This window comes from Pollachius pollachius (genome assembly GCF_949987615.1).
Source record: "Pollachius pollachius genome assembly, chromosome: 6".
NCBI lineage: Eukaryota > Metazoa > Chordata > Actinopteri > Gadiformes > Gadidae > Pollachius > Pollachius pollachius.
Window position 1 is genome coordinate 22,394,618 of NC_136939.1, and position 13,361 is coordinate 22,407,978.

Consider the following 13,361-nt stretch of genomic DNA (forward strand, 5'->3'; position numbering starts at 1 on the left):
GGATGGACACTGTGCACACATACACCAACTGCCGACAGTAATATTGCCTTAATTATGTTTTTCCTTTGCCTTTTTAGTTTGGGTATTGTCACTCCCTCATATCCTTCAAATGACATTAAATATATTTGTAGGTTGCTTGTGGAAACGGTTTCACACAAGCCTTTGGGAATCTGTGGTTGTCCACATTTCCTTCCCCTATGGGGTGTGCGATGTGACCCAATAAGACTCACCTTCTACACATTAATCACGTGGTCTTTGAGAAGGAAAATGAAGAGGCTGGATCTGTGAACACTTGTCCTTTTATAAACATCTTCTTTACTGTTGATTAGAAGAGTAAAATCACAGCCTGGCTCCATGCTAAAACTGGGCAGGGTCCACAGTTTGGACCACATTGATACACCTTTTCAAAGTTCTAATCAGTTACTGGCGCATTCGTATTCCCTTGACAATTGATCCATCCAGACCTATATTATTCATGACCGGGTTCCCCATATTACTGGCACTCACTTGTCATCTTTCCAACCGTGTACATGTCACATCAGGTTACATGGACTTCTACAACCTTTCATCACAGGACTTATACCTCCGGGGACTCAACAGGTTTAGGGTTACAATTACAGAACACCTTGATAACAACCCAGTACTATAGGGCCAGGAAAAGCCCGGATAAAGGGAGGAGTCACCTTAAACAGAAACTATTTGAGTCTGAACCTTTTTGCCTTTTATGAACATGCTATCTCACAGAAAGCCCGGCTATCTCTCAAGTATTTGTAACTCATTATTCCGGCTCTCTTATAACATTTTATATCATCCACAGTCACCAATCTCTCTTTCTCTCCCTCTGGCTCTAAACCGGTCAATAAGAGCTGAGGTTAATCAGGTCAAGAAGGGTTGTCTTGTCAGCCAGTCGTGCTCCAGAGTGTGATGTTGATGTACTGTCAGGTTAAGTGCCGTTCAGAGTTCAATGACAGACTTGGGTGGAGCCTGACTTGTAATTTGGGCCCTGTGATTTTGTTGTATCCACGCTCCGGTTTAGAAACCAATGCCTAGAAGAGTCATGCCCTGGGAACAGCTTACTGTCACATACTTGTTGTTACTCTTGGAAGAACCCTGAAATGGTTGAAAACAAGAATCAGCCTCCCAGGGTGGCTCGGCCAGAAATGGCTTCTCAGAGGGGGGCTGGAAAGGAATCATAGTCGTTGTGGTCGTAGTTGCCCTGGGGTCTTACTCGGTGAGGAAAGTCCTGGTTTTGAACTGCCTGTCTTCCACAGTATACCTGTAAGCAGAACAAGATTAACCTGAAGCCTTCTATGTACTCCCTAATGACCTGTCTGTGCTCTTCTGACTCTTGAATCGAATTGGTAGAATCTTTAATGGAGTTGCATAAAGTGTATATGAGCAAAAGAGGTCCCTGTTCTGGTATGAGTGTGTGTGTGTGTGTGTGTGTGTGTGTGTGTGTGTGTGTGTGTGCGTGTGCGTGCGTGCGTGAGGGTCAGGTATGTAAGCAGAGGAAGAGGATGACAGGGGACGGCAGGCTATTTGGAGAAGAATACCCTAATCTAGTTAGCATGCTGTCCGGCCCTCTCTTTCATTTCTTCCTCTTCCTCCGTCCTGTTTTTGTAAGGGTTTTTCTGGCGCTGGTGCATGATGTTAAACGATGGCTAACGCATACGCTCAGCACGCGGCGTTAACTGCGTTCTGGTCTGTAGTCGTCGGGCCCCCAGCCAGGCTACCCCAGATGACCTCACTCCTCAGGCTCAGACAGTTGTTTTTTTTTGGCGGGGGGGGGGGGGTAAACAAAAAATTAAGAAATAAATATTTGATTCATGAGGACATTCTGTGTTCAACGGTTCGGCAGTGGGTGTGAAGCTCTCTAGAGGTAAAGACACGCGGAGAGAGAAGGGAAAAACTAAATGAGAGGAGGAGAAGCGGGAGACACAGAGTCCTGGGCTAGTGGTGGCCTGCCTTCTTTGTACAACGCGTTGCTAGGATATTGTTACTATGTGAACAGTGTGGCCTGCACTGGGACAAGGGATAGAAAGAGAGGGGAAAAAGAAGGACACAATGAGGCTAGCTAACAGAAGTGTAGTGTACCCTCCCCGCCCCCACTCTTTCCTTCTCGCTTATACCTCCATCCACACACGACACTTTAGCTGTGTGTGGTGAGATACATTTCTGAATGCAAACTTTAGTCTAGGACACCGATTGTTGAGATAACGTAGGCGTAAGCGAAGCAGTACATTTAAAAGCGCGACAAAGTCCAGAGTGGAACACTGACTGCTTTCTCCCAGTCCCCAGTCCGGCGCTGTCGGCCGCCCGCCGCCCGCGGCCGCCCTCCATCAGCTCTTTGTTGGCCATTGTCCGGGCCCTGGTGTTTCTGGGTGCAGTTAGCCGCTGCTAGCTATTGTTAGCGAGAGCCATTCGACTAGTTTCTGATGAGCCATGAACTGCTGGAAGGACAATGGGGCCACAGCTGCTCTGCTCGCTGCCTTTCCTTTGTTTGTTCGTTCTTCCTTATTTGTTTGCTTCTGTTTTGTTCGTTCTACTTCTTTTTTCCATGTGTGTATGGATAATCATGTATGCAAAGGCATCAACACACACACACACACACAGATGTATCTCTTCACATCTAACCTTGCCCGGGCAGAGATAGCATTTTGTGTATGCGTGCGTGCGTCTCTGTGCTTTGTCAACCACAGTGCCGTGTCATGCATTGGCTTGTGTTTGTTTTGAGGAGTCATTCCAACTCTGAGCCCGAGACAACCTGGTCTGGATGAGGGCAGCAGGTGTGTATGTGGGTGTGTGTACATGTGGGCTTTCAATGTTTGTGTTTTGCTCATGTGAGGAAGAACAATCTTGGCGTGGTGGAACAGCAGTCACTATTGAACCACTGCAACGCCACAACATTCACTATTGAACCACTGCAACGCCACAACAACAGCCACTATTGAACCATTGCAACGCCACAACAGTCACTATTGAACCATTGCAACGCCACAACAGTCACTATTGAACCACTGCAACGCCACAACAACAGCCACTATTGAACCATTGCAACGCCGCCACAACAGCCACTATTGAACCACTGCAACGCCACAACAACAGTCACTATTGAACCACTGCAACGCCACAACAACAGTCATTATTGAACCACTGCAACGCCACAACAACAGTCACTATTGAACCACTGCAACGCCACAACAGTCACTATTGAACCAACGCCACAACAACAGTCACTATTGAACCAACGCCACAACAACAGTCACTAATGAACCACAACAACAACAGTCACTATTGAACAACAACGATAGTCACTATCTAACCACAACAACAGTCAATATTGAACCGCTGCAACGCCACAAAAACTCACTGTTGAACCAACGCCACAAAAAAATCACTATTGAACCACAGCAACAGTCACTATTGAACCACAGCAACAGTCACTATCTAACCACAGCAACAGTCACTATTGAACCACAGTAACAGTCACTATTGAACCACAGCAACAGTCACTATCTAACCACAGTAACAGTCACTATTGAACCACAGCAACAGTCACTATCTAATCACAGCAACAGTCACTATCTAACCACAGCAACAGTCAGTATTGAACCACAGCAACAGTCACTATTGAACCACAGCAACAGTCACTATCTAACCACAGCAACAGTCACTATTGAACCACAGCAACAGTCAGTATTGAACCACAGCAACAGTCACTATTGAACCACAGCAACAGTCACTATCGAACCACAGCAGCAGTCACTATTGAACCACAGTAACAGTCAGTATTGAACCACAGCAACAGTCACTATTGAACCACAACAACAGTCACTATTCACCATCACGTATTTGGTGAGCACTTCTTACCCGGGCATGAACCGTATATGTACTATGTTTTGGATTATAATAGGTTGTTTCCTTCATGGTTTGGATGAAAAGTAGGGGGATGAGTGCAACTAGATGTGCGACTAATGCCTTTTTGTGTTTCTTTTTTTTAACGCACATAATCCAATTCAAATATATAAAATAAATTGTAAGGAGGAGAACAACGATGACATCTTAAATGACAGCTAATATTAGCCAGATGGACGGTGGCAGTGAAGCATCCCATCCGCATGGAGCAATCTCTTGAAGGCCGTAAAACAGAATATCTGTTGTTCCATTCAGACAGCCTGTTTGAATGTCAGTTGGGTGGAAAGAGAGATTGCAGCAGCACGGTTAACTGAAGAGCTTTGTTCAAATCAGGCCCATATCTGCACAGGGTAGCAACTAGCTACGAAGGCTCACAATGCCAGCCTGGGTATGAGCCACAAACTGCCCTCATCACCCGCCATCTTTACGATGCTCTATTGGTCTTCTGGTATATTTTTCTCTGTTTTCACTGTCTTTTATTTGCACAATGGAATCGGTTGTTCTCTCTTTTTCATTCGGCTGATTTGTTCCTTTCGTAACATTGTTAATACATGTGATGTGTGTGCGTGTTTGCATGTGTGCTTGAGCCTGTAGGGGGGTGTGCCTAATTGTCCTTGATGAATAGTGTTCATTTTCACGTGGATGTGGGACAAAGTCGCTCCACTGGGAGCTACTTGTGGATATCCTGTCCAGATCCACACAGTGTGTGTGTATGTGTGTGTGTGTGTGTGTGTCTTCTGAGTGTGTAGCTCGCCATCAGTCGTCCATGGTGGGAGAGAGTAGGGCGGAGGATATACTTTCTTTAAACCATGCATTCACGTGGGAAGTGGTGGCGTCGTGAACTACTATTTCTTCTTACTGGAGGATTCCAATAGAGGGCAAACCACGGACCTGAAGACCTTATATAACGTCCAGATTTGCATGACGTAAATGATGCATGATGGGGGGAGCGGTGTAAGGGAGCAGGCTATGCAGAGTCTAGGTGAACTCGGAACAAGTGAGTCTAGAGTGCCCCTACACTGCTCTCACTGCACTTCTCAGGACGTCCACAACCAAAGCTCCAAACGGTTGGATCTATCTCCATGATGAAAGAGGAACAAAGGTGTCTCTCGGCCCCTGGCAGTGCTCTGTCGCATCCCCTCGAGTTCTGCTGAAACGTGGTACGACGCCTGGATCCCATAATGTTAAATGGACTGCATTTCTATAGCGCTCTTCTAACCAGTGGCCGCTCAAAGCGGTTTACAATATTGCATTCACCCATTCATGCACGCATTCACACACCAACAACGGAGTCAACCACGCAAGGCGACAGCCAGCTCGTCAGGAGCAGTCATGGTGAGGTGGCGTGCTTACGGACACCTAGACACTCGGGGATCAAACTAGCAGCATGACAGTTCCAAGCCAACCCGCCCTACTTCCTGAGCGACATGCCGCTCATTTAAGTCACATGTGTCCTCGAGGAAGCTCCAATGTAAAGTTCACCAAACATGTGCATGTGAGGTGACGCAACAGTGGGACTTGGTGGAAGCTCGTTCTTTTATGTGGGTTCGGTCGGTCAGGGCCTCTATGCAGTCCCCCAGGGTCTATGATCTGAGTTATACTACGGCCAGATAAAATGCCAGTGATCATTTTCAGATAACAGCCCAGAGCTAATATAACCCTGTTAACGAATAACATACTAGCATTTAACAAGATATGAAGATGACGTGACACCATTTGTGTTTCCATGAACACAAAAAATACTGCACCCTGTGGTAAAAGTGAAAAAGCCAAAGCAAGTCATTGCTTATGAGATGGAGCTTTAGGTAGAGGATGACCTCGGACGGTTCTGGTGGCATCAGCGGGGTCACCTTACGGAATGATCAGACTCCAGCAGAACTCTGGGATATGCTGGCTCCATGGTGTAATGGGATCTTTGCTTTTTTGTTTCTCGCCATTAATGCGCTAAGTTACAGATAAGAACCATTTCCTATGGAGTTATATATGACTCCATCATAAGATAAGCATCTTAATGGCCAGATTACCAGATATTGTGTGTGTGTGTGTGTGTGTGTGTGTGTGTGTGTGTGTGTGTGTGTGTGTGTGTGTGTGTGTGTGTGTGTGTGTGTTTTTGTGCGTGTGCACGGCTGTGCGTGTCTGAATGTGAGAAAAATAATATGTAATTGTCCTTGATGAATAGGGTTCATTTTCACATGCCTGTAGGACAAAGTGGCTACACTGGTAGCTACTGCTGGATATCCTGTCCAGATCCACACAGAACCTTTCTTTATATTCTGTGTGTGTTTATTGACACCACACATAGTTGTACAGTGTCACAAGAATGGCTGTTACACATTCCTTTTCTGGTGTGTGTGTGTGTGTGTGTGTGTGTGTGTGTGTGAAAGACATTGAAGGTTGCCTTAATGTATGTTAAGGGGGGCTCAGTTGAGAGGTAAACTTTGCCTGAACCAATGGAATTTGGTTATCAGTGGGCAACGCGGGATTCATTCTGAAAGGGCACGTGAGCAAGGAATTCTGTGAATGAGGCCTTCTAAGTGTGAGGGTACAGTGTTCATTAGGGCTGGCTATTTTAAGCCTTTCACTGTCTGTTGCAGGATACCCGCACACACACGGCACACAAAAGCACACACACACACACACACACACACACACACACAGGGGACACGCATACATTGACGTGAACATATATCTTCTGATATCCATTCAATTCTGAATCCCGAGTTATCCGACTGGTTCAATTGTGACTGTCTATCCGAGTGCAGGCTGTGGTAACTGGACAGCAGCAGTTCTCACTCTCCTCTCACGTTTCCCACCTTACGTTTCTCATCACTTCATCATTAACTCACCCCCAGCATTAATCATTAAATGTATGCAAGAGCAATATGAAACCATGTGTGAAACACATGGCTTCTGCAGCCCCTGATATGTTGGTTTGCAAACCAACGTACCATAGCATGATGAGCCTGTGTGGATTGCACCGTGAACCATTGTCCTGACGTCAGACACGGTGACCGGGTCACTTTAGACTGACATGGGAGCTGCACCAGAGGCATGTAGGTTTTGTTGTGAGAGATGTCCTGGACACCAGCATGACGGCATTCAGGCAGCATCGCTAGTTGTTGTTGTTGCCCTCGCATTGTGCCTGCATTACAATGTTTCGCCACTACTTTTACCTTGTGTTTCTCCAATCAGGTTCAATTCCTATTGTTTATAAGGTGACGATTTTCATAACAATGGCTTGCAACAATGGGAAGTCAAATCTATGAGAATATGTAACATTAGTATTTATTATTATTATGTCATCATTGTTGGCTCTCCCTCCAACCAGCCTATTCGTTTTGGAAACCGTTTACATTTGGTCACCCCAGCCAACAATGGGAATTGGGATTATTTAAAACATGCATGTGTGGTGTGTGTGTGCACTTGTACATACCTACGTGCGTACACAAAGCATGTACCCTAACAACACCATCGATTTTACCCTATGCGGTGGTGCTACTTATGCCATAAGGGTGCAGAGCTTGAGGATAACGATACACAACACATCTTTGATTGTATTTGGCCCATTTCAAGTGTGATCTCAAACCCCCTGGTGTTACCTCATCCCCTCGCTCGCCAACACCAGCTCCAGTTACACAGCAGTCATCCCAGAACCACCGGGTGGACACACACACACACACACACACACACACACACACACACACACACACACACACACACTCACATAACACACACACATAACACACACACACTCACATAACACACACACACTCACATAACACACTCACATAACACATACATAACTCACCCACACACACACACCCATAACACAAAGGTGCATGCGTGCGTCGTCCGCCCGGGCGTGTTTGTCTGTCCACACCGCTCCCTGAGTGACAGTGAGCTACGGGTCACTCTTTACCTGCTGGTGGTCCCGCTGGACTCGTGGGCTGATGGCGTGGGCTGATGGCGTCGACACCGCCGTCAACAGCCCGTGTCGCTATTTTGGCTTTTGCTTTATTTTTGAATCCATGGAGGGAATGAAAGTCAGAGGATGAGTGAGGAGTGATCCAGAAATATGACTTTGGCCATGAGAGAGCATGTTGACTGGTGACGTGGACGGTGTTGTGGCTCCTGTAGTTAAGGTCTCGGGACCGTCCAGTAGGGAGACATCACTGCGCCCTCCCCTGAGGCCTAACTAGCCTAGATCCACCCTGACTCACCATTTCAATGGAATGCTCTCGGCTTGTTTCTCAATACATTCGGTGAGAAAGTGTTGGTGTGATTGGTTGCGTGTGTGTGTGTGTGTATGTGTGTGTATGTGTGTTTTCTAGACCAATGATTAGGCTGTCAGCCAGTGTTTTCAGGGGCCATTAGGTCTGCGTTTCACTGGTTGTTCAAGCAGGGAGTGTATGTGTGTGTTCTTACAAACACACTATCGTTGATTCTTCATTTTCTTCATTTTCTTCTATTTCTTTGCGGTCTGTCACTCCCATGCCTCATTTTGTGTGGCTGTTTTACACACACATACACACACACACACAAACTCACACACACACAGACACACACACACACACACACACACACACACACACACACACACACACACAAAAACACAATAATTGGTCTGGCAAAGGTGCACCTGCTGGCTATCTGCTGCTCAGTGGGTCTTTGGCCAGACGCTGTGCGTTCCATGCGACTTACCACATATTACTGCTGTTTGTTATGTTTCTCTCTCACTCTCTTTCTGTCACTCTCTTTCTCCCTCTCGCACTCTTACTCTCTCTCCCTCAACAGACATTGCATCTGGAAGCCTCAGTTGCTGTCAGTCTGGGTAGCGGGGGTTTGTTTATATAGCTGTTTGTTTCACTGATAGCTAGTTGGTTTCATTGCATTCCTTGTTCCTTGCATTATGAAGAGTGACTCAAGCGTCTGTTTTATTCTGGAGGTTCCCTTTGTTGGTCTTAACTCTGTGTGCTGTGGGTTGGGTATGGGAGCTGATGCAGACAATCCAGCATGCACACGGATTTGAGACTTGTATGGGATTCTTTGTTACACACAGTTAAAGAATGTTGTGGTGACATTACTGCGGCAGAACATCCACCACTTATTTTAGTTGAGTAAGTGAGTTGATAAAGAGAAGTGAATTAAGGAATGAGAGTGGTATGGTTAATTGGTCTGCAGAGAGGTGACAGCTTTTGGCTTTGAGACTTTGTAGGAATTTATTTGGAGCATGACCGAAATCAAACATTTAATCAACTATATAAATAAGTTTGACGGCCAGGTTTCAGTGAACTTCATGGAATGAATAGTACACATTTAACTAAAACCTCTTCTAAATGAGAAGTTAAACTGGTACATCATGCAGCCATCGACACTGCCAGGGACACACACTCACTCACTCACTCACTCACTCACTCACTCACTCACTCACTCACTCACTCACTCACTCACTCACTCACTCACTCACTCACTCACTCACTCACTCACTCACTCACTCACTCACTCACTCACTCACACGCAATGTCCATACTAGGACACTCTTGCTCAGAATGTATGCAATAAAAGTATTATAAGAATTATCAGTCAATATGACTTTGTATGAATTGACAATAACATATTTATAAACAACCCATTCTTCTCCTATTTCAGATTTGTCAAGTGCCAAGAGGAAGTTTGCAGAGTCTTTGAACGAGTTTAAATTCCAGTGTATCGGGGACGCGGAGACGGACGATGAGATCTGCATCGGTGAGTCCTACCCCATCCATCTCTCGTACAAACACCTAGAAGAATGGGTGAATATATAATGTCATCATTTCTATCTCTTCCTCACTGATCGACACTCATTACTTAATTGTATTGCTGAGCCTGAATGTTCAAGTGATCAGGTAGTGGTTCATCCGATCGGTGGCTGGCCCCAGTTCATAGTTTCAAGCCTCAGATGATCGTTCAAATATCAATAGTAAAAAATACAATGAAATGTTGATTCAAAGTGCATATCTTTCTTTGTTAACACAAATCAAAGATGTTTTGAACATTGGGCAATGTGCAAAGCAAGGAAAATGATTTGAATGCTTGGCTAGCACCCTGACACTTGCTGTCTAGAGTGAGAATCGGCAGGTCCCACGGAGACAGACTTTAAGTGGTTGCTATCGTAATTATATATTTTATGTTACAGGGTATCGTTTTCTTGGTGATATAACTTTTTCAAATATATAAAGCACTCTTCTTATTCATATCCACCCTTTACTTTCCTGTTATTCCATCACATACCACATCAGCCTTCTCAACTCACGGCGACTTGAGTAGATCCTGAAGCCCCCCCATGTACTCAATCAACAATCACTTCTGAATCAGTCAAATTGGGACCCCAAATTTCGACATGGAATCATTAGATACTGAGAAATCACACATCTAATAATACAGCGTTTGCCTAGCTACCTCTTTATATGAGTTCAAATGCAAATCCTGTTAACAATTCACGAAAAAAAAAGATATTAAGATACGATTTTATTTCACTTTTGGATGTGTTTAATAAACTCTAAAACAGGTTGTCTTATGCAACAATGTTGTAAAATCTACGGCGTGCGGCAAACAATGTGAATTTACAGCTGTAAAAAGGGCTGTAACAGGAAAACAGCTGTAAGAGGTGGTGTAACGGGAAGACTGCAGTACATCAGCAGGAGGCCCTGACCTCAACACAATTGTTCAATCTTGCACAGAATCCAGGATTTCTCTCATCAGTCCTTATGCGGCAGATGCGGCAGCATCTTAGATGCGGCAGCTAGACCAACACCAGATAGGCCTGCTTCTCTTCTGAGTGCGCTCTGGTGGGGAATCCATGCTGTGGGGTCTGATTGGTTAGAGGGTTGGTTCCTTCACTTTTGTTACATTTAAACATACTTGATGACAATAAATCCTGGTTATGAAAACTAAAGTGTTTTGGAAATGTGGTGCAGTAAAATAGGTATTTTCTAGAAAGCGTAGTAGAGTTAAAGTGGATAGTGTCAGAAATAGAATACACTTAAGTAAAGAACAGATACCTGACAAATATACAGAAGTGCAGTGACAAAGTACTCAGTGGTGTTAACTTAATACCACCACTGAAACCTGCTAGCAATGAATGCAATTTATGAATTTTACTCTAATCTTCACTTTGCTGTTGATCCGAACTGGATCAATACCCAGATGTTTTTAGGGGGGGAAAAGGATTGATAGCATTTTATGAGCTATATTAAAAGTTACTTACGGCTGTTTTGCTCCTTACACATTCTAAAGCTCAGAACATCTTAATAGCAAGATGTAACTGGCATTCCTAAATGAAATCATTCTAAGTGTGTGTATGTATCTGTGAACCTGTGTATGTGTGCATGTGAACTTGCACATGGTGTGTTGGACGCTGAATGTGTCGGGCACTGGAAGTGGAAACTCTAACCTGAAACAATGCAGCCATGCTTTGCTTGCCAGAGAGAGAAAGAGAGAGAAGGGAGAGCGAGAGACAACCCAAATACAAGTAGGAGCTTGCTAAGTTAGCTTTCACAAATGACTAAACACTCCTTAACTAGCCTGCATACTGGTGTCAAGTCTCTGTGTGATGAGATAAGCGTTAGACAAGATGGCTTTCTCCTCTCTCCCTCGTTCTCCAATACATTTTACTATCTTTCTTTCCCGATCTCATCCACGTTTTTATGGCTCCGTTTCACTTTTGAGCGCTCGCCATCTCTCTCTCGATATAAGCTTTTTCCCTCTTTTGACATTGTTCCTCTCTCTCTACCTTTCCATCTCCCTCTCCCTCTCTCTCTCTCTCTCGGTCTCATCGTCTCCCTCCATCCATCTGTCGCTTGGCCCGTCCACAGCCAAGTCTCTGCAGGAGTTTGCAGGAGTCCTGCAGAACCTGGAAGATGAGAGGACCCGTATGGTGAGTTACATCTGCTCCTTTACCACAGTCAGACAATGTAATACTGTACTGTTATGCAGTACTACGCATACACTGCTATACGTTTCTGTTCAAACAGTATTCTACTGTGCTGCCCTAAAAGGGCAAATCGCAACATCTGCATCAACAATGAAACTGAAAACAACACGTTTTTCGATTCAACGGCCAATTCTGTTGTGAGATATACCAATCATAAGCTATGCATCAATGAGGAAGCTGATCCCCCAAAAAATAAACAATATATTTGACCTATAACCCCGAAAATGAAGATACTGCACTCTGCCTCTTTTTACCATTAATGGCTGTCAATACGTTGGCACTACATCAGCAAGAGCTCTAACTAGGTTTACAATTCAGATATGTGGATTTTTTCTGACATTAAGAATCATTTCTTAATTTATTTCTACATTCTAATTCGTTTTTTTAATAATTTTATTTTCTAAATGTTTAAAAGTTTATGTTATTAGGTAAATGAACCTCATCATCTTCGTCATCATGATCGTCTTCTACAAACAGCGTCATTTCTGTCACTTGATTGGTTACGTACATAGAACCCTGAGGCAGTCAAAAGGACACACAGCCCTGAGTTCAGGCTCCTATTCCTGGGTAGAGATAGAGTGCATGTGTGTGTGTGTGTGTGTGGGTGGGGGGGGGATACAGCAGATACTGTAGTCTGCCTTGCTTTGGAGACTGATCTGGAAGTCACTGTCATCTGTTCACCTTTTTTATTTTTTCAATCTTGCTCTTTTATCTAGCAAGATTGAACCTAGATACTTTGCTTCAATAACCACAGACCCCATTCGGTTCCAAAAACCAAGCGTCAAAACATTAAACATATATCCACCGCAAGCTCATTTTGAGTCGTAGCTCAATTATCGTTAACATTTTAGTGTCTGCTTTTTGCTTTAACCCATTTGTACCGGCTGCGCGGAGCAACATTCTATCTACTAGATACAATGTTGCGCCGCACAGCAGCCGGTACAAATGGGTTACTGTACTGTGTTGTACTGTACTGTGCTGTACTGTGCTGTACTGTACTGTGCTGCACTTTACTGTGCTGTGCTGTACTGTACTGTACTGTGATGTACTGTACTGTACTGTACTGTGCTGTACTGTACTGTGCTGTAGTGTACTGTACTGTGCTGTGCTGTACTGTGCTGTACTGTACTGTAGTGTTCTGTACTGTATTGTACTGTACTGTAGTGTACTGTGCTGTGCTGTACTGTACTGTAGTGTGCTGTGCTGTACTGTACTGTACTGTACTGTACTGTACTGTGCTTGGCTGTAGTGTTCTGTAATACAACACATTACTTTGCTCTAGATTGAAAACGCCAACGATGTGCTCATCATGCCCCTGGAACGGTTCCGGAAAGAGCAGATCAGTGCTGCTAAGGTAACCGTGACAACACACTTACACACTCACACACACACACACACACACACACACACACACACACACACACACACACACGCACCATTTATATACTAGAACATGATACGAATATCATAACAT

At 44.6% G+C, this 13,361-nt stretch overlaps 1 protein-coding gene across 3 annotated transcripts in view; it reads left to right on the forward strand.

Moving 5' to 3' along the window:
- Positions 1-13,361, forward strand: part of LOC307077146 (rho GTPase-activating protein 26-like) — a 72,939-nt gene that overhangs the window by 26,665 nt on the left and 32,913 nt on the right. For all 3 annotated transcript variants that reach the window (XM_079738451.1, XM_079738453.1, XM_079738452.1), the window contains exons 2-4: positions 9,565-9,660; positions 11,769-11,830; positions 13,170-13,241. In XM_079738451.1, the coding sequence (XP_079594577.1) occupies positions 9,565-9,660; positions 11,769-11,830; positions 13,170-13,241 (230 nt within the window). The remainder of the gene's footprint in view (positions 1-9,564; positions 9,661-11,768; positions 11,831-13,169; positions 13,242-13,361) is intronic.